The 24,308-nt window shown below is 54.8% G+C and overlaps 1 protein-coding gene across 14 annotated transcripts in view; it reads right to left on the bottom strand.

The window, feature by feature from the left end:
- The window catches only part of Ptprf (protein tyrosine phosphatase receptor type F), an 81,922-nt gene that overhangs the window by 6,276 nt on the left and 51,338 nt on the right, over positions 1-24,308 (bottom strand). For 2 of the 14 annotated variants that reach the window (XM_021644563.2, XM_021644564.2), the window contains 17 exons: positions 24,036-24,305; positions 21,500-22,081; positions 21,136-21,272; positions 20,531-20,675; positions 16,683-16,988; positions 15,931-16,124; positions 13,321-13,347; positions 11,917-12,034; positions 11,263-11,841; positions 10,473-10,570; positions 10,058-10,311; positions 9,880-9,973; positions 9,063-9,281; positions 8,538-8,692; positions 6,097-6,212; positions 3,516-3,548; positions 2,614-2,711 (listed from right to left, as the gene is read on the bottom strand). In XM_021644563.2, coding sequence (XP_021500238.1) covers positions 2,614-2,711; positions 3,516-3,548; positions 6,097-6,212; positions 8,538-8,692; positions 9,063-9,281; positions 9,880-9,973; positions 10,058-10,311; positions 10,473-10,570; positions 11,263-11,841; positions 11,917-12,034; positions 13,321-13,347; positions 15,931-16,124; positions 16,683-16,988; positions 20,531-20,675; positions 21,136-21,272; positions 21,500-22,081; positions 24,036-24,305 — 3,425 coding nt within the window. The remainder of the gene's footprint in view (positions 1-2,613; positions 2,712-3,515; positions 3,549-6,096; positions 6,213-8,537; positions 8,693-9,062; positions 9,282-9,879; positions 9,974-10,057; positions 10,312-10,472; positions 10,571-11,262; positions 11,842-11,916; positions 12,035-13,320; positions 13,348-15,930; positions 16,125-16,682; positions 16,989-20,530; positions 20,676-21,135; positions 21,273-21,499; positions 22,082-24,035; positions 24,306-24,308) is intronic. The other 12 variants (XM_021644566.2, XM_021644568.2, XM_021644565.2 and 9 more) reach the window with 8 other exon arrangements.

Raw genomic sequence — 24,308 nt, 5'->3', positions numbered from 1 at the left:
TTTTCCTTTTCTTTTTTTTTTTTTTTTGGAGCAGGGGGAGGTTAGAGACAGGGTTTCCTTGTGTAGCCTTGGCTATCCTGTACTCCATTTGTAGACCAGGCTAGCCTCGAACTCATATCTGCCTGCCTCTGCCTCCCTGGGTGCTGGGACTAAAGGCGTGCACCTCCACACCCAGCTAAGATTCTTTTCTTTTCTGTCCTAAAGTGCATGTGTGTACATGTATGTGCCTATGCACATGGATGGTGGGTGGACTGGAGACCAGCTCAGTAACGCCATCCACCCTCTTTGGGCCAGGACCTCTCCGTGACCTGCAGCTCACCAGCAAGGCCAGGCGGTCTCCACTTCCCACACCGGGATTACAAGAACGCATTTTACACATCCATCCATGCCTGCCATCCTCACACCGGTTCTGGGACCTCTGTAAGGGAGTCACCGACTGAGCCACTCCCGTTAACCCCACCTCCATCCCATCCACAGGACCATCAGGCTTAGATACCAGAGCTGACCAGACTGTTCCGAAGCATCCCTCACTTACCAAGGAAGCCCAGACGGCATCTGAAGACCACCTCAGAAATTCTCCAAGGCCCCTCCCTTCGCTCACCACATCCCCACATCCCCTTCCTCTATCCTCCCACTGGCTGCCGCCGCCCTCAGCTAGGCACCTAGCTTGGCTTGGCACCTCCATGCCTCCTTCCTCGCCCTACTCCAACCTGCTCTATCCTTCAGCCAGAACGACAACAACAAAAATGCAGATCTGAGCGTCACTTTCTTGCTCAAGAGACTCCCGTGCTCTTGGCTCGCTCAGGGCACAGAAATGCTAATAGCTCGATCTCCATGGGAACTCACGGTGTGCCCAGCACTACACAGCTGTGTGCACCTCTGCATCTCTCTACTCACGACAGGTACGACGCTGGCCTTCCTATGCAGATGGACAGAAGCGACACCTACCGTACAAAGTCTCCTCCGTTTTGGTCCTAGCCTCATTATTCTCCAAGGAGGCTGACTCACCACTTCTGTGAGACCTCACCCCTGCGACACACCCACCATCGTTTGCTATATATAATTTCAGAGAATATTGTCAGAACCACACATTCAGCATTGATTACCTGTCCGCCTGTGTCTCTCAGTGACTGTGTCCCAAGGCCATTTGTGTCTACATGCCTAGCTTCCAGCACAGGGTTGGGCATGCAGCTAGATGCTAGCAATAGTATGACAAATGACTAACAGACCATGAAAGAAAAAGCTACGGGAGAGCCCATGATAGATTTGGGTAGCCAGGGAAGGCTTCTAGGAAAAAGAAGTTCCTTTAAGAAAGCTCAGATGACAGGAATGGGCAGCAGGTGGCAAAGTGACTGCTGTGAGCAAGGGCCTTGGGAGGCAAGATGGGCAGAGCCTTACTGGAAGGATGGGAAGGTGTAGGACAGGACAGGGTGAATATTGGTGAAAAACAAGGAAGGCCTTCTTGGCCAGAGCCAAGCTGAATGCAGGATTCCTGGACTGCATGCTCTGTTACAGGGTCAGCGGGCACGCTACAGTGGTGGTGGCAAGGTTGCTGTGTGGAGACACACTCATCCATCTACTGCTAAACTCAATTTTCTTCTCGTGAAGCCTGGCCTGTTGCCCTCAGGATCTACCTGGCCCATGGCCCTTAAAGGGCAATTCCAATGCCTGGGGATATGCCCACAAAACATAATCCAGAGTAGACACCTGACTAGAAGAGAGCAAATCCCTGGGTCTGGCTGATCCATCCATCATTCATCATCCAGCCACCAGCCATCTTCTGAGGCCTACGCCAAAGGCTGGTGAGAGCGGCAGACTCAGCAGAGCCAGCACCACCAGTACTTCTAGAGAAAGGGGGTCTTCTTAGCACCTCCTTTCTAAGGAGACTCTCCCGACTAAATGGCCTGCAGAGACTCAGTTACCCCTGGCAAAGAACTGTGGGTGGGATAGAAGCTCACTGACTCCAAAGTCTGAGCTCCCAGAAAAAACAGGTCAGGACCAGAGTGAGGTGAATGCTTGGAGGGGTTCCTGACTCCCCATCTATGTACATTTCTGAGTGCATATCAAAGGGGGTCAGCTTAATAAGGATGGAAGCTGCGCCAAGGACAATCTTCCTGGCTCCTCCGTAACACTGTGACCCAAGCCTGAGGTATGGGTGGTCAGGCAGCCAGGCACAGGGCAGGTCCAGGTTAGAATCCTGGCTCCACTACTCCTCAGCTGTTTGACTCTGGACAACTTACTCCCCTGTTTGAGTCCTGCTTTCTGGCATATAAGACAAGACTGTGACAGCAACACTCCATGAGGGACCAAGTAAGAGTGCCTGGTAAGTGCTGACCCGTTCTCATCAGAGACCAGCTATTGTGGCCACTGCTACTAAGACCAGTGTTTCTGCTAGCATCGGGACATCTGCACCTAGCAGAGCCTTCTGAGGCATGTCCAGGGGTGACCAGCAGAGGGCTGTGGTGAGCCTGTGGGCTGGGCCCAGCACCTAAGACAGTTCTCCAACTGAACTTTGCTTTTGACCTCCCTGGCCTACCCAGCTGGGATCCAGGATAAGACAAAAATTGTCATGGGTAGACTGAGGACACATGGTGGGGGTGGTGGGTGCCTCACCTCATATTCCTGCGAGAACTTGAGCCCATCATTGGCTTTGAGGCGTTCAATATTGTCTGCCAGGTCGGTGATGGGAATGGGCGGGTGGTCTCGCATACCTGGGGGAGGGGGGACACACACAGGTGGCATCAGTGTGAGTTCTGAGCAGGGTGACACAGACAGCCCAAGGCATGTGTGAACACGTGTGATTATGGAGCACTCGGCACTGGTGGATGGAGACATCAGCACATGCGGCAACAGGAATGGCAGAACATGGTGGCTGGGGGTCAGGGGAGGCCAGCGAGGGGTGTGTGTGTACTGTGAGAGCACGGAAGCATGTCCAGGTGATCTGGTGCCACACGGGGACAACAGGGCTCTCTGCCTAAGAGGAACAAGAGGCTTCTTCCCTCAAAGACTGGGCTGAAGGTTCAGGAAGTGGCAGCAGCAGACAGTTTGGAAGCTGGGCCCTGACCACACCGGTCTGAGACAGACCCCATACCCCTCATTGATGCCAGTCACCCTGGGGGATTTCATGACCCTGTCGTCCCGGGCACCAAGTGTGTGGACGGAATGGTCATGGAGTGCGGAGACGGTGGCAGAGTGACACAGAAGTAGGGAGAGAGACAGAGACGAGGAGGAAGCTATGAAGGCAGAGGCAAGGGAACAGGACACAGGGGCACCAGACTGGTGTGTCAGACCAGGGGTGGCAGGGACAAGGGGACAGGGTGGGAGAGAAGAGACCAGAGGAGGCAAGGCGGGCATGGTGGGGGCGGTGGTGGAGGAAGGAGAAAAGTGAGACAGCCAGAAGAAAGGGACAGAGGAAAGGGGGGAAGAACAAGGAGGAAAAGAGCTTAATGTGTAGAGGAGCGGAGACAGACACTGAAGCCAAAGTGTCCCCAAACACAGGAACTTTGAAAACTAACTTGAGATATTCGGGCAACTGGGGGCACTGGAACCTGCGGAGAAAACAAACCAAGAAGACAATGGGCAGGAGCAGAGCTCAGGAACCTTTCCTGGTCACCTGGTTCTGCTGTGAGACATCAGGGGCTGCAGGGGGAGGGCAAGAGGAAGGGACAGAGACGGAAGCATGGGAGAGGTCCCACAAGCCCCTTGGTCTTCCAGTGATACAGATGTCCAGCCTCCAGAAATGAGTGCTCCCAAATACCACAGGTCTGAGTGGCCTCTTGAGACTCTAAGCAAACACTCAGTCCAATCTAGCCCTCAGCCCCTCAAAATCTGACCTTGGCTATTTTCAGATGGTCTGCATACGGAAAATGAAAAATCCGTTTTAACCTCACACTCCTCTCTTCTTGGGGATGTCATGTACCCATGGTATCTGTCACACAGTATTTGAAAGGGACTCTTTCCTTTGAAGAGCTGCTTGCTCTTCAACCCGTGGCAATACTTACGCCTGGATGCTAAGCTCTCACCCAGCATGTTAAGCTACTGGCCCTCCCTTCTCAGAATCACACTAGGCCAGCCCTTGAGACAGGGCCCCTTTCTGCTCATACCTCTGCATACATCACGCTGCCTCTGTGTTCCCTTCTCCCTTTCTCCTATCCTGGGAGCGCCTGCTCATTCTGGGCTCTGACCACTGCATGATCCGTGGCACCACTCCCATTGCTGGCTCCAGTGCTGACGTCAGCACAAAGGTCTTGACCCACAAGCCTCCTGCACCTAGGACATTCTCTATGGCAGCAGCCACAGAACCATCCCTGCATCTCTGTGCGGGCTCAAGCGGAAACCCTTCTGCCTTGGCCATCCTCAGCCTCCAGAGCCTGTTCTCCTTCTCTGTCCTCACTGCCCCTCCCCTATCACTTAGCTGCCTCGCCCCAGTGTCTTCCCCATGGGTCCACTCTCCAGAGAAGAGTCACAGTATTTCCACAGCAGCACTGCTACTCCCCTGATGAGGACCTTCAACAACTCCCGAGTCCCTCAGGGGGAAGGCTAAGCCGCTCAGCCTGCTGGTTAAGGTCCTGGTCAAGGAGACCTTTGTGTAGCCCTCGTTGCCTCGTGGCATAATACTCCAACACTGCGGAAATATTCCAAGGGTTTTAGCTTGATGCACACACAGTGAGTGCTTCCACTCAGAGGCACCTCCAACCTTGCATGTTGCCCACGAGGCCTGGCACCCTCCGAGAGCAGGCTCCTTTGCTCTCCAGTCACACCGCTCTGGTGCTGGAATTCCTCGCAGATTCACTCACTGATTCTAACAGCCTGCTACATCTACAGGGCACACTCTCACGACATGCTGTATCTTTGGAATTCAGTCACCAAGCTGTGAGGTACCCAGCACTGGAACAAACCCAGGGGTTGGCAAACGTTCATTACAAAATGCCAAAAAACAAACAAACAAACAAAAAACCAACAAAAACACCAAACCAACCAACCAAACAAACAAAAAACAAACCAAACCAAACCAAAAAAACCCCCAAAACTTTAGGCTTTCTCTTCTGTAAACTGACCTTTGCAGTGCAAAGGCTCCCAGAAATGAATGGGTGTAGCGGTGTGCAAGGAAAACGTTATTCACAAAGCAGATGGTGGGCCATATTCGGCTCCAGGCCATAGTTTGCCAGCCCCACTTTAAATGACTCTAGTTCCCAGCTTTCAAGTCTTCCGGCTGAGGGCCCAGGCAGTCTGGGTTAGACACTGATTCTACCGTGCCCTGTCTGAATTCCTGACTCATAAAAACTGTGAGAGAGAATACATAATTACTATTGTTTCAAGCCTCTAAGTAATTTGAAGTGCAGTGATAACCTCACACATGCACGCACGCACGCACGCAGGCAACACTCAGTGTACACACCTTAGCTCACTCATTCATTCCATTGTTGTGTGCTCACAGGCATCCGACTGCATGATAAAAACAAGGATGGGGTTGAAAGAGGCAGGCCCTGGAGCTACGGCTGCAGACTGTCACTGAGGCAATTCCAGCTCTCTGAGAGACATCTTGAAGGGAGCCGAGGCCTGAAGTCTCTGGGGTGTAGAGAAGGAGTGATATTCCTAGTGGAATCAACAGCTGGAAGTCACGCAAGAGCAGCTCAGGCGAAGGGACAGGTACTGAGCCTGGAGCTGGGGCCTACATCCTGGCACAGCGAACCTCAAACAACCTCACGAAGGGTCAAGCTTGAGTCCTTCCTCTACCATCCTGTCTGCTCCAGCTTCTCAATTCTAACATGGCCTGTCCTTCTGTGTGAAGGGCCAGAAAGCAGATGCAGAGAGTGGCCACTTGTGCCAGAGATGTGGTCTCCAAGAGGTCTCTTACTGTAGTCTGTATCAGAGCCTGGAGAAACACAGGGACCTCTGCTGTCTCTAGGAGTCTCCTAGCCCCACAGTGCCTGTCCACCTGTTGAACATGCATGCTGCTGCAGTCATGTCAATCCAATGGGAACCAAAAAGGAAAAGAAGCAGTAAGAAATAAGCGGGTACTAAGGGCTTTTGATGAAGGGCCCTATGGCCTGTGGGACAGAACTGGCAGCCAAGAGGCCAAGGAATCAGCTCTACCTGGGGTCTGGTAGTTGAGTCTTCGCATCTCCACAGGGTCAGAAGAGTGGGCCAACAGCGAGTCCTTCAGCCCAATTGACTGCTCATCCTTTGATGACGGGGAGTGGGTTCTCTTCCTGAAGAGGCAAGAGGAAGCCAGTGAAAACGTGGAGCGCAGGCAGCCCCACAACACAAATGCCTTCCCATGACCCCACCTTATCCTGGGACCTCTGGGCTTGAGCCAGGGGCAGAGCAGCGTCAACATGAGAGAACACAGCGCAGGGAGGGGGCAGAGAGACAGCAGGTGTGGAGTGGGCACAGGAGCAGTGTAGCGAGGGAGGAAGGTCAGAGGCTGGTGGCTCCTTTGGACAGGAGGCAGGTCACCGCTGGACAGTGGCCGCTGTCCTTAAGAGTACCACAGCTGAGGCAACAGAAGCCACCACAAAAACACATGCATTGACACATAAAACACACAAACATCGCGAGGGACTGGGTCCCAGCTGCCTGGCTCTCAAAGGTATCTAGGTGGATGCCCACAGCAGCAGGGGAGAGGCAGAAAAGGTGACGCCCTGGCCAGAGTCCTCTCACCGGCCTCAGCGTGGTCATCTGAGAAGGACAGGGGCAGAGACAGACTACCCAGGGAGCACCTGCAGTCCCTGTGAAGGAGCGCGTGGGGAGAACTTGGAAACGTGCCTACGCATGTGCGCATCAGGACACCTGTCCCTGCTGCTCTGCAGCGTGCAGAGATGGAATTCGGTTGGAGAAATGGGAGCCTGGGGAGGGTTCTGGAGGGCTCTGTGGACTCAGGGAAGCAATGAGGGCTGCAGCGTGCACACGCCCAGGGAGGAGCACCGTCTGTGGAAGGTAGAGAGCTGGTCTACCAGAAGCACGACAGAGCCTGTCCCTCATGCCAATGCGTATTCTCTGCAAACCAGGGAGCCTGCTGGTCAAAGCCGAGGGCTAAGAGGGTTCCGCTCAGAGCTCCACCCCTCCCTGCTGACCCAAGATATGCACAGGGGTAAGTAGAGGGAGGGCGTGTAAGGAGAGAAGGAACAACGACTCCTACCTTTCTTGTTTACTAGGTCCCGAGAGACAGGCAAAGACAGAAGAGAGGAACGGTCACTGTTTGTGGTGCGCACTCAGCCCTCACGTGACAAGGGAAGTATGGGACCCTGATAAGGTACCCACAGGACAACCTCAGGAGCAGGAGCGGCGTTGCCCTCCATGAACAGACATCAGAACCCCAGGTGGGAACGGGGAGGTTAAGTGAGGGGGAGGGACACCCTAGTGCCACCTGTAAGTCTCTCCACGGAGGGAGGAGCGAGCTTGCCGGGAGGGTCCAGAGGGCAGGGTGAGGACAGGAAGTGCACACCTCCATGAGGTGCTACAGCGGACACGGAACAGCACAGTGTCAACAGCCAGCACAGGCAGCTGTCGGCCCAGCACATGTCCAGTGGGGCATTCTGGATAGATGAGGGGCTCCCCGGGACACCAGCAGTTAGAAGTGGGTACGAAGACCGGGGGGGACGGCTGCCAGGTGAGGAGGTATTGGGAGCTGGGGTGGGGAGGCGCTGCAGAGCAGAAGCCCAGGGGCTAAGGAACCATATTTATTTGGTGTAAGGATGTCACAGGTAATGCTAAACTAACCAGGCATTTCAACTTCAGGCTCAAAGGTTAGGCTTTTTAAAAATTCTTTATGTTTTTGTGGTACTGGGGATTGAACCTGGGTCTCTGTACCTGCAAAGGCAGGCACTCCACACTGAGCTATAGTGCCTCACCTTAAAAAAAAAAAAAAAAAAAAAAAATTTTTTTTTTTGTTTTGTTTTTAAAAATAGAATCCAGCTAAGCTACCCAAATTAGCCCTGATTCCTGCTCCCTCAGTCCCCAGGGTAGCTTGGGAGACGGGGGCAGGCAGATCTCTGTGATTCCAAGGCCAGCCTGGTCTACGCAGTTCAGGAAAGCGAAGGCTACATAGTGAAAGCCTGTCTCCAAACTCAAACTTTCTAACTAAATTGGGGTGGCCAATTAAAGTATCTGGAGGCAGCAGGACAGCCCCAGGGACAGGTGCTGTAACTACCCAAGAGAGTGAAGTGTTGAGAGACAGCTGTGGATACAATGGGTCTTCACATGTCTGCAACTCAGGCTGGACCTCTGTGGGCAGGAGAGGAGGCCAGAACCAGCCAGGAATTAGTGGCAGAAGAAAAGTGCTTATAGCACGAGACCAGGAACCAGTGGCTCCTAAGAACTGACGAGGGGACAGACTCACTCACATGCACAGAAACACAGACGGACATGCCTGAGGACCTGCACAGACACGCACACACACTGAACCGCTGTTTCTGTCCATCCTGCCTCCCCACTACACACAGGGGCCAGGCTGGGATGGCCGACTTAATACCACCCCAGAGAGTGCCTGAGGCAAGAGGCAGGCTCTGTCCCCCAGAGCCAGGTATAGCACTCACCTCTTGAACAGGAGGATAGCGATGACAATGAGTATGATGAGAATGACCGCCAGGACAGGGCCTGTCACCCACAGCATCTCGGGCTCCTCCTGCTGCTGAGCTGGCGTCACCTGGACTACAATCTCATCCGAGTAGGGGCTGGAGGCATAGCGCTTCTGTGGTCCAGGGAAGCAACAGCAAGCGCTGTGAGCACAGTGAAAACCCCCACCCCCACCGAGCAAACCCAAAGAGGAGCCTGAGACCAGGAGACATGGGGCTGGCCCAGGCTCTATACCCTGTAAGACTGACTTGTGGCAGGTTAGCAGGACTGAGCTACTGAAGCCAAATTAGGTCTGGGCTTCTAGGTCCTGAGGCCCAGTGTCATGGGATACCTAGGTCTTAGTCCTCAGGGTTGTCCTAGTCCTAGGATGGTGGAGTCTCAGGGATAATGCAGAGCCTTGGGGTCTCCTAAGGTCTGAGACGGACCTAGTCTTAGATTAAGCCTGGGGTTTCAGGGCTCTGAGAGTCACGGAAGCTCACGCCAACCTGGTCCATGGGTTCCTTGAGGGAAGCAAGCACAAAGCACTGGTAACTCAGATCCGGAGACAGGGGGCGGTTGTAGAAGCCCCGGTAGTTCTTCTTGTCCCCCAGGGTGAAGGTCTCGGGGAGCTCATCCACTTGAGCTGCCACGTATGGCTTCAGCCGCTCTGCCTGGCGTCGGCGCCTCCGCTGTTTCTCCCCGCCCTGCTCAATGGCCTCCAGAAGCTGGCAAAACAGAGCAGAGTCACACAAGGCCTGGGAGCAAACTGCCCCTGGGGCCATAACCTGGGATATCGGCTCCTGAAACTGATATAGAGGCTCCCTCTCCCTAAGAAACTCCACACTCCTGGCCTGGCTGCAGCCCTTTCAGGACACTGTCTGACATCGCAGGGAGACCTTCCTGGCAGCCTAAGAGGAAGGGCCTCGTGAATAACCTTATCCTACGCACAGAAGCAGTTTCCACACGAGATGTGAGAAGGAAACAGGAGAGTTCATGTGCTCAGCAGAACTCAGGCTTAAGGTTCAAGCCCTGCGTGGGCTCTATACCCACGGTCCTCTTTGAGGCCCACAGGGCTCCCGACACTCTGAGAGCTGAAGCGATGTCTCCACGGATTCCTACGCCATGGGATTCTTAGGAAGCACCTCCGGGGAAGTCTCTATAAGCCTGCTTGGAACTCACAAAACATTTGAGTCCCCTCAGAGTCCCTCTCCTCACAGAGGAGTGGCTGACAGCCAGATTCTGTTTCCTGGGGCAACACTGAGGGAAAGATGGCCACTGCCAACCACACAGGGCTGCCCTCAGTGCTGATCCTTCCCTAGGTACCTCATCCAGCTCCAGCTCCTCTGGTGTGTTCCATCTTGGGGCCAGCAAGTTCCCGCCCACACGGTCAATGGGCACCACCACAATGTAGAACCACCTGTTTGGACAGAGCAACAATCAGAACCTTTACCACCAGTACTAGGATCACGGTCCCCACCAGCCTTGGGACTCTCCTGCACACCTGACTAGCGAGGGGTCCTGCACTTGAGGCATGGACAGCGAGAAGCGACCATCCTCTATAAAGGCAGAGGCAGGCAGCGGCTTGTGGGGCAGGAGGTCCGGGGCAGTGCGGATGGACACCAGGTGCTGTAGGCCCCCGGCACTGCTGCCGCGATTCATCAGCACAAACGAGTATTCCGTGTTGGGCTGCAGGTCTGCAATCAGCTTCCGCATCGAGTGCCCGTCCACCTCCACGCTCTGGCCGTTGTACAGGATCTGTGAGGGGAAGAGGAGTAGCTAGTGCCTCTGGGTGTGGAGCCCCACCGGAGGTCTGCAGGGCGCAGCAGCCGCACAGCAAGGATCCAGGTCACAGGCAGGTCTGCATGCACGGGGATTGGAATGGCAGTGCTGAGCAAATGTGGGTGCTCCGTACCCACCTTGAAGGGTACAGCTGACTTGTAAGAGTCGGGGACCTCCCAGCTGAGCAGCACAGACGTCTTCATTGCAGCTGCCACACGGAAATTCTTGGCAAACACTGTGGAGGTATGAGGAGGGAGTCAGTTCTGTGGCTAGCTGGGGTGGGGAGAACGGGCCAGAGGATATGACAATGGCTGAAGCACAGGGGAGTAGGGAAGACAGGGGATGTGGACTGAGGGTGACAACCAAGTACCCCAGTCAGCATCACATCGCACAGGCCAACTCCTAACCCAGGTTCTTCCACAGTGAGCGCTGAGCTGTCTGGGGGGGCCACGGTGCCTGTGGCCAGATCTCCGAAAGAGCATGGGTCAAAGCCTGCGCTCAGACACTGGTCATAGTAGCCAGGGACCAGTGGGTTTGTGGTCCTGAGAAGCATGTGGCCACACATCAGAGCATGGTCCCTGGGTGTCAGTAGGTTAGGCCCCAAAAGATCAGTGCTACAAACCACAGCACAGTAAGCCGCACACCCTAGGAAAAGGTGGTATAGCGGAAAGAGATCAGTGGATCAGGGTCACAAGAGACTGGAAGATCACGCAGCACAGGTCAGTAGTAGGTCAAGGACAGCAGAGGCCAGGGCCACACACCCAAGAAAGTGGTGCCTGTTCATTAGTGGTTAGCGGTCACGAGAGACTGATGTGTCACACAGCAGAAGCTGGTGGAGCAGTTGCGAGAGGTCAGTGGGTCAAGGTCAGCACAGGTCCCTAGCGGCAGTCACATCTGGGCAGGCACTGCCCTGACTGCAGCACACACCTTGCTCCGTGGGCATGGTCCGGGACTGGATGCTGGGGCTGAGCGGGCCGGCGCCTTTGCTGGTATGTGCACGGACCTTGATGTCGTAAGTGGTGTCCGGTTTAAGGCCAAACAGTGTAAGGTGTATATTGTCAGTGACATTCTGCAGTTCGTGGTGGCTGTTGATGTCACGGTAGACCACGGTATAGTTGGTGATGTGCCCATTCCTCTCTGCCAGCACCGGTGGGTCCCAGGCAAGTTCCGTGGTAGATGTGGTTAGTCCTGTCACTCGAAGGTTTTGGGGAAAGCCACTGGGCACATCCTCAGGGGTTGTGATCTCTTTCTCAAACTCTTCACCTGGGCCAGCCCGGTTCTTGGCAGCAAGCCGGAAGATGTAGGTGGCCCCTTTGTGCAGACCGGTGACTGTAAAATGCTGGTCATCCTTGCCAAAATCTATGGTGTTGGGCCGCGCCTCGTCGGCCCGACGGTACTGCAGACGGTAGCCCAGCAGCTCTCCGGGAAGCTCCTTGGGGGGGTGCCACTGCAGCAGCGCCGTGTGCATGGCCGTGGTGCTGACCATCATGGTGGGCCGTCCTGGGACTGAACAGCACGCACTGGGCTCTGGTGCCGCCCTCCCTGCTGCCCACCCAGCCTTGCTCCAGACCCCTCACTCACCTGCCCCTGTCGTAGTAACTACTTTGGGCTTGCTTCGGGCACCATCCCCCTTGGTGGTGTAGGCAGCGACGGTGATGGAGTAGGTGGCCTCAGGGGTGAGGCCACTGATGGTGGTTTCCTGAAGGAGAAGGGGGGAGGGCAGGTCCCTATCAGTCACCTGAAGACTGTCGCCAAGGGTGCCAAGGGCCACAGGCCAGGGTCTCAGGAGGTGGAGCTGCACAAACCCTCACTCTGCTCGAGGCGGGAAGGCCAGGTGGGATGTGGGTAGGAGCATGCCACCCACCCCAGGAGCCCCACGCCTGGGGCAGACAGCTCATTCTTCCTTTCAGAGAAGAACAACGGGCCACACTGTTTCTTTCACTCCATTGTGCTGTGAGTGACACCTCATGAGGTCCCTCTAAACACATATACCAAGGACAGAGCCTTGCACGCACCCAGCACCTTGCATGCCTCTTGGCACGCACATGCATGTAGATGACAGACTACAGTCCCTCCCGAATTAGCAGGGGCAAGGCCACTTACAGACACTAATGCAAGCAAACACACACACACACACACACACACACAGCAGGAGAGGAGAGAGCCAAGGCACGACGCTGTAGAGTTAGAAGGACCCCATCTACTCCAGGTTCTGTGGTATCCAATCCCTCCTGAGACCACATAAGAGTGGGAGAAAGACAGGACACAGCACTCCCCAAACCCAGGAACACATTCCCTTCTGTTTCCTCTGATGCCCGAGAAGTCAGCCATTCCATTTCCTTCCGGCTTGGCGGAGCCTACCCACACACCCGCCCAGCAAAGGGAATCATTTCCAGACATGCGGAGAAACACCATAGGACACCAAGCCACGCCACACAGGAGAGTATGAAGGAAGGAAGGGAGGGAACCGCCCTGAAGTAGGAATAGGGCTGCCAGCACCAGCCCTGGTGCCCTCCAGCTCTAAGCCTCAGGTGGGGCCAACTGCAGATGCCAACAACCCTTTGCAGGGCCCTGCCTGCCCAAGCTGGAGGGTCTAACAGGGCCTGGGCTCCGGCAGCACCGTTGCCAGACCTGGTTCCCCAGTGCTTCTCCCAGCCTGGGCCTGAGCAGGTGATTTTTCACTCCAAGGATCAATGAGGCCTAACGATCAGGATTGGATTTAACTCCATTCCTGTCTGGCCAGAGCAGGGGCCAGGTCCTGGTCGATTGTGAACACTGGCCTCAAATTGCCGCTCGACAGGCAAGGAGTACGGATTAGAGGAAACGCCAATCACTGCTCAGCCTGGTGCTCATGTCTACATGCCAATTTTCTCTGGATGTGGCTGGTGCCCTGTGGATCTTGGCAACACAGGCTGGGAGAGGGGGAGTGTCCCATGAGCCCAGCCTGACCCAGTCTTGCCCGTGCTTTGCACACCTGTTACTTACATAGTCCTCGGACTCCTCTGGTCTCCACTGACCGCGGGAGAGGGAGAGAAAGGGAGACAGGATGGTGAAGGATTTGGCCTGGAGAGGACCTGGCCTGTGGAGGACTGATGGACAGCTCTGGAAGTGCCCACTGAGGTGACGGACCAGGGTCACTCCCCACTCAGAGACACAAGTCCCTGCATCACTGAGCACCAACTGTGTGTGCCAGGTCAGATATGGAGACAGGCTTGACAGCTCAAGCAGAGGAACGGCACTAAGGGATGGCCACATACCCTGGTGTGCCGAGTCTTGCTATGGCTGTTCAGCTCGTTCTATCTGTCTGACTGTCTGACTGTCTGTCTGTCTGTCTCCTCCACTCTTAGCTGAAACAATAAAATTAGAGTCACCTGAGCTGAGTGTCCCAGAACATAAGTGCTGGACTTATGGCTAGAGTGGGCCAAGAGTCAGGCTTGCCAGTACGATTAGAAAGGCTGAATAGCCAGCCCAGAACCTGGGCATTACCCCAGTGACACAGAGGGACCTCATACCCCTGAATTCCATTCTACAGGTACCTGGGGTCCAAACAGGAGTTTCATGGCTGGCAGTGGTAACTTCTAACATGCCTAGGAATGCCAGGTGAACATGTAAATGGACTACAGTGTAAGGTCTACAGTGAAGGCCCCATGGTCTTGGAGCTAGGGCTTGCCCAGTGAAACACAGGCCTTGTTTGGAGTCCTCCAGCCAGACCACCCTCATATAGCTGGCCTGGCCTCTGTCCACTGGCCTGGTGCTGGAGTGGTCTGAGCACCTGCCCTTCTGGCAAGCTTTGCTACAAAGTCTTTGAGAGACAGAATATAGGAAGGGCCATGAAGACTCCCCTAATCGTGCCTACTTCGCAGAGTGGGCTGGGACCAGCTCTTGTTAGGTTTCCTCACGTGACAGGAGACCTGGGCTTCTCAAGCCCTGGTGTGGAGCTCTCACGCGTAGCCTCTCCTATGCCAGGCAGTGAGAAAGGAAAAGCAGAGGGGTAAAGCAGGACAAGAAAGAGGCTGAAGGAGGAGGAAGGAGAGGAGGGAAGGAAAGAGGAGAGCAAATAGCTAGAGAAAACCACAGCAGTGGGAGAAAAACCATGAAAAAGGGACAGGGGAGAGGAAGCACAGTGGGGAAACATCACAGTTATCTCTGATCTTACTTGGGGCCCTGGACTGCACAGATGGGCTCTTTTACGTGGAGAAGGGCAGTGTCCCTGACAAGAGCCACACAGGGGATACCTAGGCCCTCCGGCCAGGCTGGGTAAGTGCACCATCTGGTCTCCCAATGGCCCAAAGCAGAATGACCCAATCCCAGGGGGCAGGAGGTTGCAAGGGCAGGCCTTGCCTTCCACAACCTCCCTGGAGCCTGCTTGGGTATATTTCTCACAAAGGACACAAACATGGAGACAATGTCCCCGATCTTATTGCCCAGCCCCCTTTACATTGCTGGACCAGCACAAAAAACTACACAAAGTGACTTTCCTAGAACTCAGTGGCTGCAGCTGTGGCGCCAGACTCCTAGGATGGGAGGGGCCGGAGTGGATCATTCTCTGGATGTTTCTGGGCGGGTGTGTCCGCTGAGACTCTGTGAGGATCCCTCAACCTGCCCCAGGAATGTAGGCTGCTGAACACACCCACTGCCCCCACCCCCGAGTCCCTCAGCATTGCAGGTTGGGAGAAGAAAGAGGGCACCCTCAGGGCAGAAAAGAATTTTGGCTCAGGGTGTAGCCTAGACAAAGGCATGGAGGCTGTTTTTCTCTGTGGGGGCCCATCCTTCAGCACAGCCTGCAGAATATGGGGTTCACATATGGCAGGGAGGGAATCCAGTTTTTCTGATTATGGCTAGTCCTTTCCCTCAGGGTAGAGACTCCTGCCACCAGCCTGCTGGCTCATTTTGGCCACACACAGGAAAGAACCTTATAGTGTTCCATGCTCCTTGACGGAACAGCAAGCTAGGGGTGTCAGAATGCTTTGGGGCCCTCACTGTAAGCTTGTGGACAGAAGCTTCCAACAGGAAAGGGCTAGCAGGCTCAGCCTTGGAGATAAACATCAGGGGGTCAGGAGGCAGTGACACTCAGGTGATTATTTGCTGAGCTTTGCCTCTGTCCCTGGCTGGAGGCCAAAGAGGATAGAGAAAGTCTTTAAGTCCCTGTCTGCCTCTGGCTGTGCCGCATAGGAGATACTCAGAGCAGCACTGCCTAGACAACAGCGCAGCTCAAAGCCAGAGCAAATGTGCTTCCGGCAAACTACAAGGGTGAAGCCAGCGCAGTGTGCAAGGAACCTGGGGTCTTTGGAGATACCCGAGTGCACTGGTGACTTAGACAGCTACCTGGGAGGAAGGGGTTAGCAGCGCCTAGGTTATTAGCACAGCCTAAGTAATCCTAACACAAACCCAAAGTATCCCTAGAACCTGGGCCTCACCTCCTGATCTCAGTAACTCCCACGGGGGAAGGGGGTAGACCAAAACCATTCCAATGACCATAAAATACATAAACGCCTCCGAGGGCAGGCAGTGGAGGGAAGGAATCTGGGCTCCAGGGAGGGAAGGTGACACAGTGGTCACTGTGTACCCCGCCAGCCAGCACCACCAACGGCGTACCTGAGCCTCAGCCAGCATGACATCCTGGATGATGGGCTGGCCCCGGGGCTCGCCATTCTCCAGCAGCACGTAGGTCACCTGGTAGCCACGAATCTGCCCGTGCTGCTTCTTGGGGTCGGGCAGCTTCCAGGACACATGCACAGCCGTGGAGTTCAGAGGCTCAGCCTCCACCTTCCGTGGTGGCCCGCTGGGCACTGGGGGCCAGGTAGAGAGGGAGGTCAGACACGGGGAACCGAGCCTGGTTTAGGGTGTGCACAGCTAACTTCAGGGCTGCGACACTGTCCCCCTCCACCCCCCGGGAAAGGCTCTAGCGTTATCTGTTTGGCTGACTGACCTGACGCAAAACCTCCCCGTCAGGCCCTGTGGCAGGGATACTTTTGTGTGGAAGAGCCAGAGGTGAGGTACCACACTTTCAATGACCCAGGCTCACACCAGCTGTTCTAAATCCCGTCGATACCTCGGGAAAGGCCACTTGGGTCTTCTGCACTCATCTTCCCAATCCTGGCTCTCATATTCTCTCACGTTAGGTGGGGCTGTTTCTCCTGCCATAGCCCTTTAAGCCAGGGCCTGGACACCGGCTACCTCGACCAACTGTATCTCCCCCAAGTTTAGACCCCTAAGCCTAAGTTTAGGAAATGGGTCTGTCAGGTCCCATGGAGGGAAGATCCCGGGTGCTCGGCAAGCAGGCCAGGAAGCTACGAGCCTCCCTTCCCACCCAGTGCCTCACGACAATGCTACCCAAGGCAGCCTACCGTCTTCGTCGGTGCGCACCAGCACCGGGCTGCTCTCAGGGCCGGGGCCCACATCTGTGTGCGCCCGAACCCACACCCGGTACTCCGTCCACTTCTCCAGGCCCAGCAGGTCCCAGCTGGAATGCTCACGGCTGATGCCATCCACCACATGCCGCTTACGGTCCTCGCCGTCCACCGCCTCATAGGCCACGGAGTACTGGGTGATAATGCCGTTGCGGCTGTCGGCCGGCGGCGGAACCCAACTTACCCGGACCGTGGTCGAGCCCGTGCTCACACACATCACCTTCTGGGGAGGGGCGGATGGGGCTGGGGAAGACAAATGGGGGGAAAGCAGGCAAATGGAGGGTGGGGATCACAGGCACAGTGACCAAGTGACACGGGACGGGAGACTCACCCAGCCATCCTGAGGCCCTCTAGGCATACTGCTGCTGACGCTGACACACACACACACACACACACACACACACACACACACACACACGCACACACACACACACGCGAGCGCGCGCGGGGTATGTGCAGTCTCATATGCACATATGGCGTTCTAACAGCGTCTCTCCAGTGCATATGCCGTCTCACACAAACATGGTATCAAATTACACACACACACACACACACACACACACACACACACACACACACACGCCAGAACTTGGGAGAATGTAAGTATCTTCTGGGGATGATACTTCTATCATCCCAGCACAAAGGCCTGTTCTGGTTTAAGACTACCTTCACCTGTGCCCATGTGGCTAGGGTCTCTGTGCTTAGGCTCCTAGAGTCTGGGGCTAGACACAGGGATGGCTAGTGGCCTCTGCGGTTTGGAAGGAGAGTATTCAACAGATTCCTTAGGAGTCAGGAGGCAGTGTGTGCTCTCTTAGCGCCTGGTGATTTTTCTAGACACGGCTACCAATACAGGGGCTTCCTTTCACCTCAAGTTTGCCAGTCCCCGCCCAGTTAACTTCAGCAGCCCCCAGCTTGCGGGCAGCAGAGCTCCAAACCAGTGCAGGCTATGGACTCACCGGCAAATCGGTGGCCTCTCACCTCCCTTTGTACAGCCCACCTCTTGTCTCTGTCAAGTCACCCTAAGCCCCCAGGACTCTACTCTTTATCCCTGGGGACCACCATCAACTACTTTCATCTTTCGGCCTCAACATTCAGCTCTGACTTAGGAGCCCCAGCTCACCATTCTCACCGGTATCCTAAACTCACTCCCTCATCTTCCTGTGTGTCTGGTGTGAACACATATGTGAACACAGGCACTGGCACGCATGTGTGTGTGAGAGCCAAGGGATGATGTCAGGTACCCTGCTCTATCATTCTATCATTTATCACCTGCTTCTCTTGAAGCAGGTCTCACTGACCCTGAAGCTAGACTGGCAGTCAGCAAGCCCCAGAAACCCCCATTTCATCTTCCCAATGTTATCGGTGCTACAGGTGTGTATACAGGTGGCCATACCTTACTTTTTAGGTGGGTGCTGAGGATTTGAACTCAGATCCTCACGATTATGCAGCAAGCTCTCTCCCCCCAGCTCCTCACTTTTCCACCGTTGCTTGACCCACACTAGGTAATGAATAAAGCAGCACTGAGGCAGCAGAGACGCTGCAGCTCCAGGGCCTCCCCTTGGCTCTCTGTCTGAGAGACTACTGAGGTCTACTCTATCTTGCTCCCTCTGCCACTTGACAAATAATGCAGTCAATCTGCACAGCTCCCAAGCCTCCAGCTCCCTTTGCCTAGAGGCATAGAAGCTTGCCGCCTGCCTCCCAGCAGCAGCTCCCTCTCTTTCCGGCCACCAGGACCCCTCTTCGCGCACTCTCAAGGCCAGGCTCTCTGGCACCCACACTCTGCCCCTTTCCTCCCATCCCCAAAGTCTTTACCAGCTGTCCCTCTCCTTCCACGTGTCCTGCTTTGTCCTCCTGACTCTCACGACAGCATCTGGATGCACCTCGAGAGTTCTCGCCTTCAAAGAAAACCCCGTCCTCACTGCCACAGGCCCTTCAGTTACTACAGCTGCCCTGCAGCCAGCTTCTGGATGGCATCCAAGCACAATGGCTTACCTGCTCACCTCCCACAGCCCCCACCAAGCGACCACACATCTCCTCCAAACCCACTTAAACCCTACATCCAGTCCCTTGCAAGCCACGCAGCAGCAGCGTCAGGTCCACCTCTGTAAATAAGCTTCTTCTGTGTCTTCTTCCATACCCGGTCTCCTAGGGTCTGCCTCCTCCAGCTTAGGCCCCACCACACCTGCACGCTTCTACACTCCACGGACAGTGTCTTGAGTTTGGGTAGCTGAAGTCAGGTGAAGCAGGTGAATACCTGCTTCCACACACTTCCTGTTCTGGGGGCAGTGTGCTCTTTCAGAGCCACCCACCAGACACAAGATATGCCTCCATATCCCTATCCCACTGCTCCTCATTTTCAATCCATCACCAGGTCCTGGCCAGTCAGTATCCTAGATAACTCAAACACCCACTATCACCACGCCAGCCAAGCCAACAATTTTGCTTCTAAGTGATCTCCGCATCTTGGGTCACCTGCCCATTGTCAGATCAGGCAGAGCTATCCTGTTCTTCAGCCCTGACTGCTATAGCGGCTGCTCTGGGAGCAGCAGTCTGTAGAATGTGTGGCCTAGGGCCGCCACATTCTCTGTCCCTTTTACCTAGTTAGTGTCCATCCTTGCTTCAGCCTAGGTGAAGTGTCATATCTCCAAGACTTAATTCTCTGTGACCTCTCACTGACTGTATTTCTTGTACTGCCACCTCTCCACCCTCCCATCTCACTGCACAAATATAATTAAAAGCTCATTTGGGTAATTACAGGCACACTGTATGTCTTGGTCCACTGCAGGGGCCCTACAGATAGAGGCCTTGCCTTGCTTTCTGGCCATGCTACCAGAGCCAGAGCATGTCGGGTCTGGCCCACAGTCTGCATGGCAGATGCTTCTAGAATTGACTTACGACTACAAAGTCAGGCAGTCTGCACACACAGCAACACATCATACAGAGTTAGCGAACACTGTCATGCTATGGTTTCTGTTACCCAGTGACACCCAGCCAGTCACACCCATGACCATCTTATCAAACAGGCGACCTTGAAGACAGCGGCACAGTGACCACAGAGGGGCCATCTAGAGTCCCACCAAGCCACACTCACACTTTCACAACCTGTCCCTTCCCCTGGAGAGCTAGAGCGCTTTCAGAGTCAGGCAGTCACACCCAGGACACATTGACGCACACTCAGGTGCTACAGGTCAGGTGGTCACGCAGACTCCAGGTGCTTCTCTATAAGCAGTCATGTCACATAAGCCACGGGGTCCCACAGGCAGATGTGGGGATGCACACATACTGTCACACAGTCACATGCTCATGGACTTGTCCCTGAGGCCTCCGAGATTACACAGTTCCCAAGGGAATTTTTGTGATGGGGTATGGAGAAGGGGATGTGGGTGATGAGATGTGGGACCATGGGAAGGGAACAGGCACCGAGGCAGGTCTGAAACACGGCAGGCCCACTGAATCAGTGCTACGATCCAGGTATGGAAGGGGAGGGCAAAGGGATAATGATGAGTCACAGTCACAGAGAACTTACCTGGGCAGGGTGTAAGGGTCACAGGGGGAAGAGTGGGTCAGAAGGCCGGGCAGGGAGCAGAGAAGGCAACCACTGCCTGGACACAGACTAGCAGGGCACTTACCTGTCCCTTTCATGGGGTTCAGACTCAAGAGCCCAGACTCGAGTCCAATACTGGACTCAGCAGACCTGACTGCCCACCTGCTTGAGGGGGAAGGGTTATGCCTGTGTATGGTGTCCCAGCCCAGATGTGACAAGCGTCGCCTTAGTGGACACTTACTGGACTGTGCTGTACGGGCATCTATGGTGGGGGTGAAGACGCCCACCCCCATATCCGAGCGGGCAGCCAGCTGGAAGTGGTACAGCGTGTCAGGCTTCAGGTCCTCTAGAGTGTAGGAGGAGGTGGGGTCGAAGGTCACCTTGTGCTGGAAGAGCAGAGAGCACTCACTGACTGCTTAGATCTCAAAGGCCACTCAGAGGTGGTTGTCCCCCGCACGGGCCACAAGCAGCTGGAGGAGGACCCACTGTGGTTCTGTGACAGCCCCAGCCTACACAGCCACATAGGCCTCACCAGAAATGCATGGCTTGACTCATGCCACAGCGGCCTCAACGGTCACAAAGGCCACCAGGGATCTAGGGGCCCCAGGAAAACTTCAAGGCTAGGACAATATCACACAGGCCACCAACCCAATAGAACAAAGGGTAGAACTTAGAAGCTCTGCCTTTAGCACTGGAGTGGTACAGACTACAGAGCCACACAGGCTACAAGAGCCATTAAACTGCAGGGAGAAACCCAGGTCCCATTGCTTGTCTAGGTGTGCCCATCACAGACCACCAGGAGCTGGGGGATATCTTCCTTCCACCCTTCCTAGTCTCGAGGCTCACCTGCTGGTCTTCATCCTCTGCTGCCCAGTATACCAGCTCATACTTGATGATCCGCTCCTGCGGAGGCAGCAGCCACGACAGCTGGATCCTGCTGTCCGACTCAGCTTTGGCCTGGAAGTCTGCAGGCTGTGCAGGCACTGCAATGCCCACCCCAGGCATGGTCAGCCTCACGACACCTCCAAGGGCCCAGTGAGAGGGTGCCAAGCTCTCACTAGCTTGGCCTGTATCCCTGGCGACCACACCTCTGTGGAATATGGCACCCTCGCCCTCCCCAAGCTCCAAATTTCATAGCCCGAGGAAACAGGGACTGTGCCCAAGCCTCTGCTGTCAGCTGTCCAGACAGCATGCACCCCCCCCCACCTACCTCCCTGCTGCGTCTTGACTTGGATGGTGGGGCTGGGTGGGCCATCACCCACGGCGGTGAAGGCGAGGACTCGAAGGCTGTAGGTGATGCCAGGTAGCAGGCTGCCCACGGTGGTGAGAAGTCCCGAGTCAGTGTTGTGCTTATGCCAGGCACTCAAAGGGCGTCGGGAGTCCGGTGTGTAATAGACGCGGTACCCTCGGACCAGGCCATTGGGCTCTTCAGGTGGTTCCCACTGTACCAGCATGGTGCTGGCACTCAGCATCCGGGCCTGCACCCGTCGTGGAGGGCTGGAGGGTGCCTGCTCACCTGTGCGCGCACGCACTGCCTCACTGGGGGGTCCTCGCCCAATGCTGTTAACAGCCAACACACGGAAGGCATATTCTGAGAAAGGGCTGAGGCCGCCGATACTGTATCGGGTGCTGGCCACACCATCCACTTCCTGGAAGGGGCTGTCCGTGCCAGCTGCACGGTACTGGATGCCATAGAAGGACACAGGCTCGGTATTTCCAGAGTCCCATGTCAGGGTAACACTGGTGGCGGTTGTCTCTGTCACCACAAGATCAATTGGAGGTTTTGGCAGAGCTGAGGAGAAAGAATGGCTAGACGTCATGACTCTGAGGACAAATGCAAGGCATCGCCTACATGCAGGGTACGGCCACCCGAAGTGTACACCCACCTTCCAAAAGGCTTGAAAAGCTTTGACTTCTAGGGGCGGTTACTGAGACACTGCAGGCAGGTCTGTTGGTGGCCCCTTCAGCATGTAACACATCACCCTTCAGACACCTCCCTACACACACGCTTCACCTAACAACAGACCTGGTCCTATGCCTGTTGCCCACCTACACTCACTCGTACCAAGTCTGTGTAACAGGGTATGTGTGAGTATATGCATGCTCACTATCTCCCAAGGAACTGGCCTTAAGAATTCTGAGGGAGCCATGAAGCTGCTAGGCCCAGTACACCTCATGACATGGCTCAAAATGAAGGTGGCAAAAATCTCAGGCCCATGTGTGCTCCATGAAGAATGACCACTAAGTACTAGGCAACTCTTTGGAGCCACAGACGCTCATGGTCACATCCCTGCTTTCTGGAATTTATACTTTGGGGAAATAATCAACAAATGAGTTGATGGTAATCGTGTAAAAGGACAGCAGGGAAAAACACAGCCTCTCCTTAAACGGGGCGAACAGGAGAAGTCTCATAGTGCTGAGGCCTGAGGGAAGATGATGAGCCACTGACCATGACAGTGGACAGGGGGCAAGCACGGGGGCTACAAGAGGATGCCTCTGTGTGGCTGGCAGGGGCTGAGGGCGGGAGGCCAGCTGATAGACCTGGGTGGCTCCCAGAGCAACGTGAGCCCCTGAAAGCTACTTTCTGCTTTCACAGAAGGGAAGAGCGTGAAGCCAGCAGTGTGGCACTTCTTAGCATGTATGAGGCCTGGACTCTATCCCAAGGAACCCAGTAGCCAAGTAGGACCAGGTAAGAGTGATGTGACCCTGGCTTAGATCCTGTTTTCTTTTCTGCAGTACTGAGGATTGAATGCAGGGCTTCAAACACGGTAAATGTTGTGTCCCCAGCTCTTAGTTTCTATCAAAACAAAAACCCAAAAAGCAACAACAACAACAACAACAAAAACCTACCCAAGTTAAGTGAATTGGTGCACACCTTTAATTCCAGCACTTGGCAGGCAGAAGCAGGAAGATCTCTGAGTTTGAAGCCAGCACAGTCTACATCAAACCAAACCAACCAACCAAACCAAAAAATCCACCCACCCAAACAAACAAACAAACCAACCCAAACCCAACAACAACAACAACAACAACAACAACAAAAAACCCAAACCAAAAACCCAGTTTGTAAGTTGGGCTGGAGAGAGGGCTCAGTGGTGAAGAGTACTTGTTGCTCTTCTAGAGGGCCATAAGTCAGTTTCCAGAGCCCACATGATGGTTCACAACCGTCCATAAACTCTACTTCCAGGTCATCTGACATTCTCTTCTGGCCTCCACAGAAGGCCAAACACAACATACACACATGCAGGCCAAACATTCACACATGAAATAAACTGAATAAACCTTTGAAAGTTACTTTTTAAAAATCATAAATATTAATGTTATATGTCTGTTCCCAAGGGTCTTGGTAGAGAACCCCCCCCACCTTCTCACTGGGTTGTGGGAGTGGGTTGTGAGCTCAGTCTCTGCTCTGTCATTTATTCCAGTGTGACCCTGGCTAGATGTATTTGAATTGCTTGCTTTTAAAATAGGGATATTAAGAGCATTTGCCCCACGTCCTCCCTTAAAAGCAAAATCAACTATTGACTACCATGATGCCTGGCACTCCAGTACTGGCTAACTATTCCCAGTAAGGCAACAAATACAGAAAGCCATCCTCTTTCTAAGGACCTTATGAGAGCCAGGGCATCTTAAGAGATGCTTCGGCCCCACCTGTGCCCTTATCAGCCAGCTCCAACATACCTGAGGATGTAAAGCCCCCCAGCCAGAGGAGGACATCAGCTGGCTGAGGCACCCAGTACACCTACCTTTTACTGTGACCTGGGCCGTGGCCTCTATCATGCCTAATGAAGAGATAGCCACACAGGTATAGTTGGCAGACCGCACGACGTTGCTGAGCTCCAGGACGTTGCGGCCAACTGGCATCTCATCCTCTTTGGTAAGCTCTTCGGCACCCATCATCCACTTCACGTAAGGCATGGGTGCACCCACCGCCACACACGTCAGGTTCACACTGCCACCCGGCATCACCTCCTGGCTGATGGGAGGGATGGAGAAACGAGGAGCCACGCGGCGCACTG

This window comes from Meriones unguiculatus, chromosome 3, assembly GCF_030254825.1.
Source record: "Meriones unguiculatus strain TT.TT164.6M chromosome 3, Bangor_MerUng_6.1, whole genome shotgun sequence".
Taxonomy (NCBI): Eukaryota; Metazoa; Chordata; class Mammalia; order Rodentia; family Muridae; genus Meriones; species Meriones unguiculatus.
Note: the sequence above shows the minus strand (reverse complement) of the source record. Positions and strands in the feature narration are given on the sequence as shown.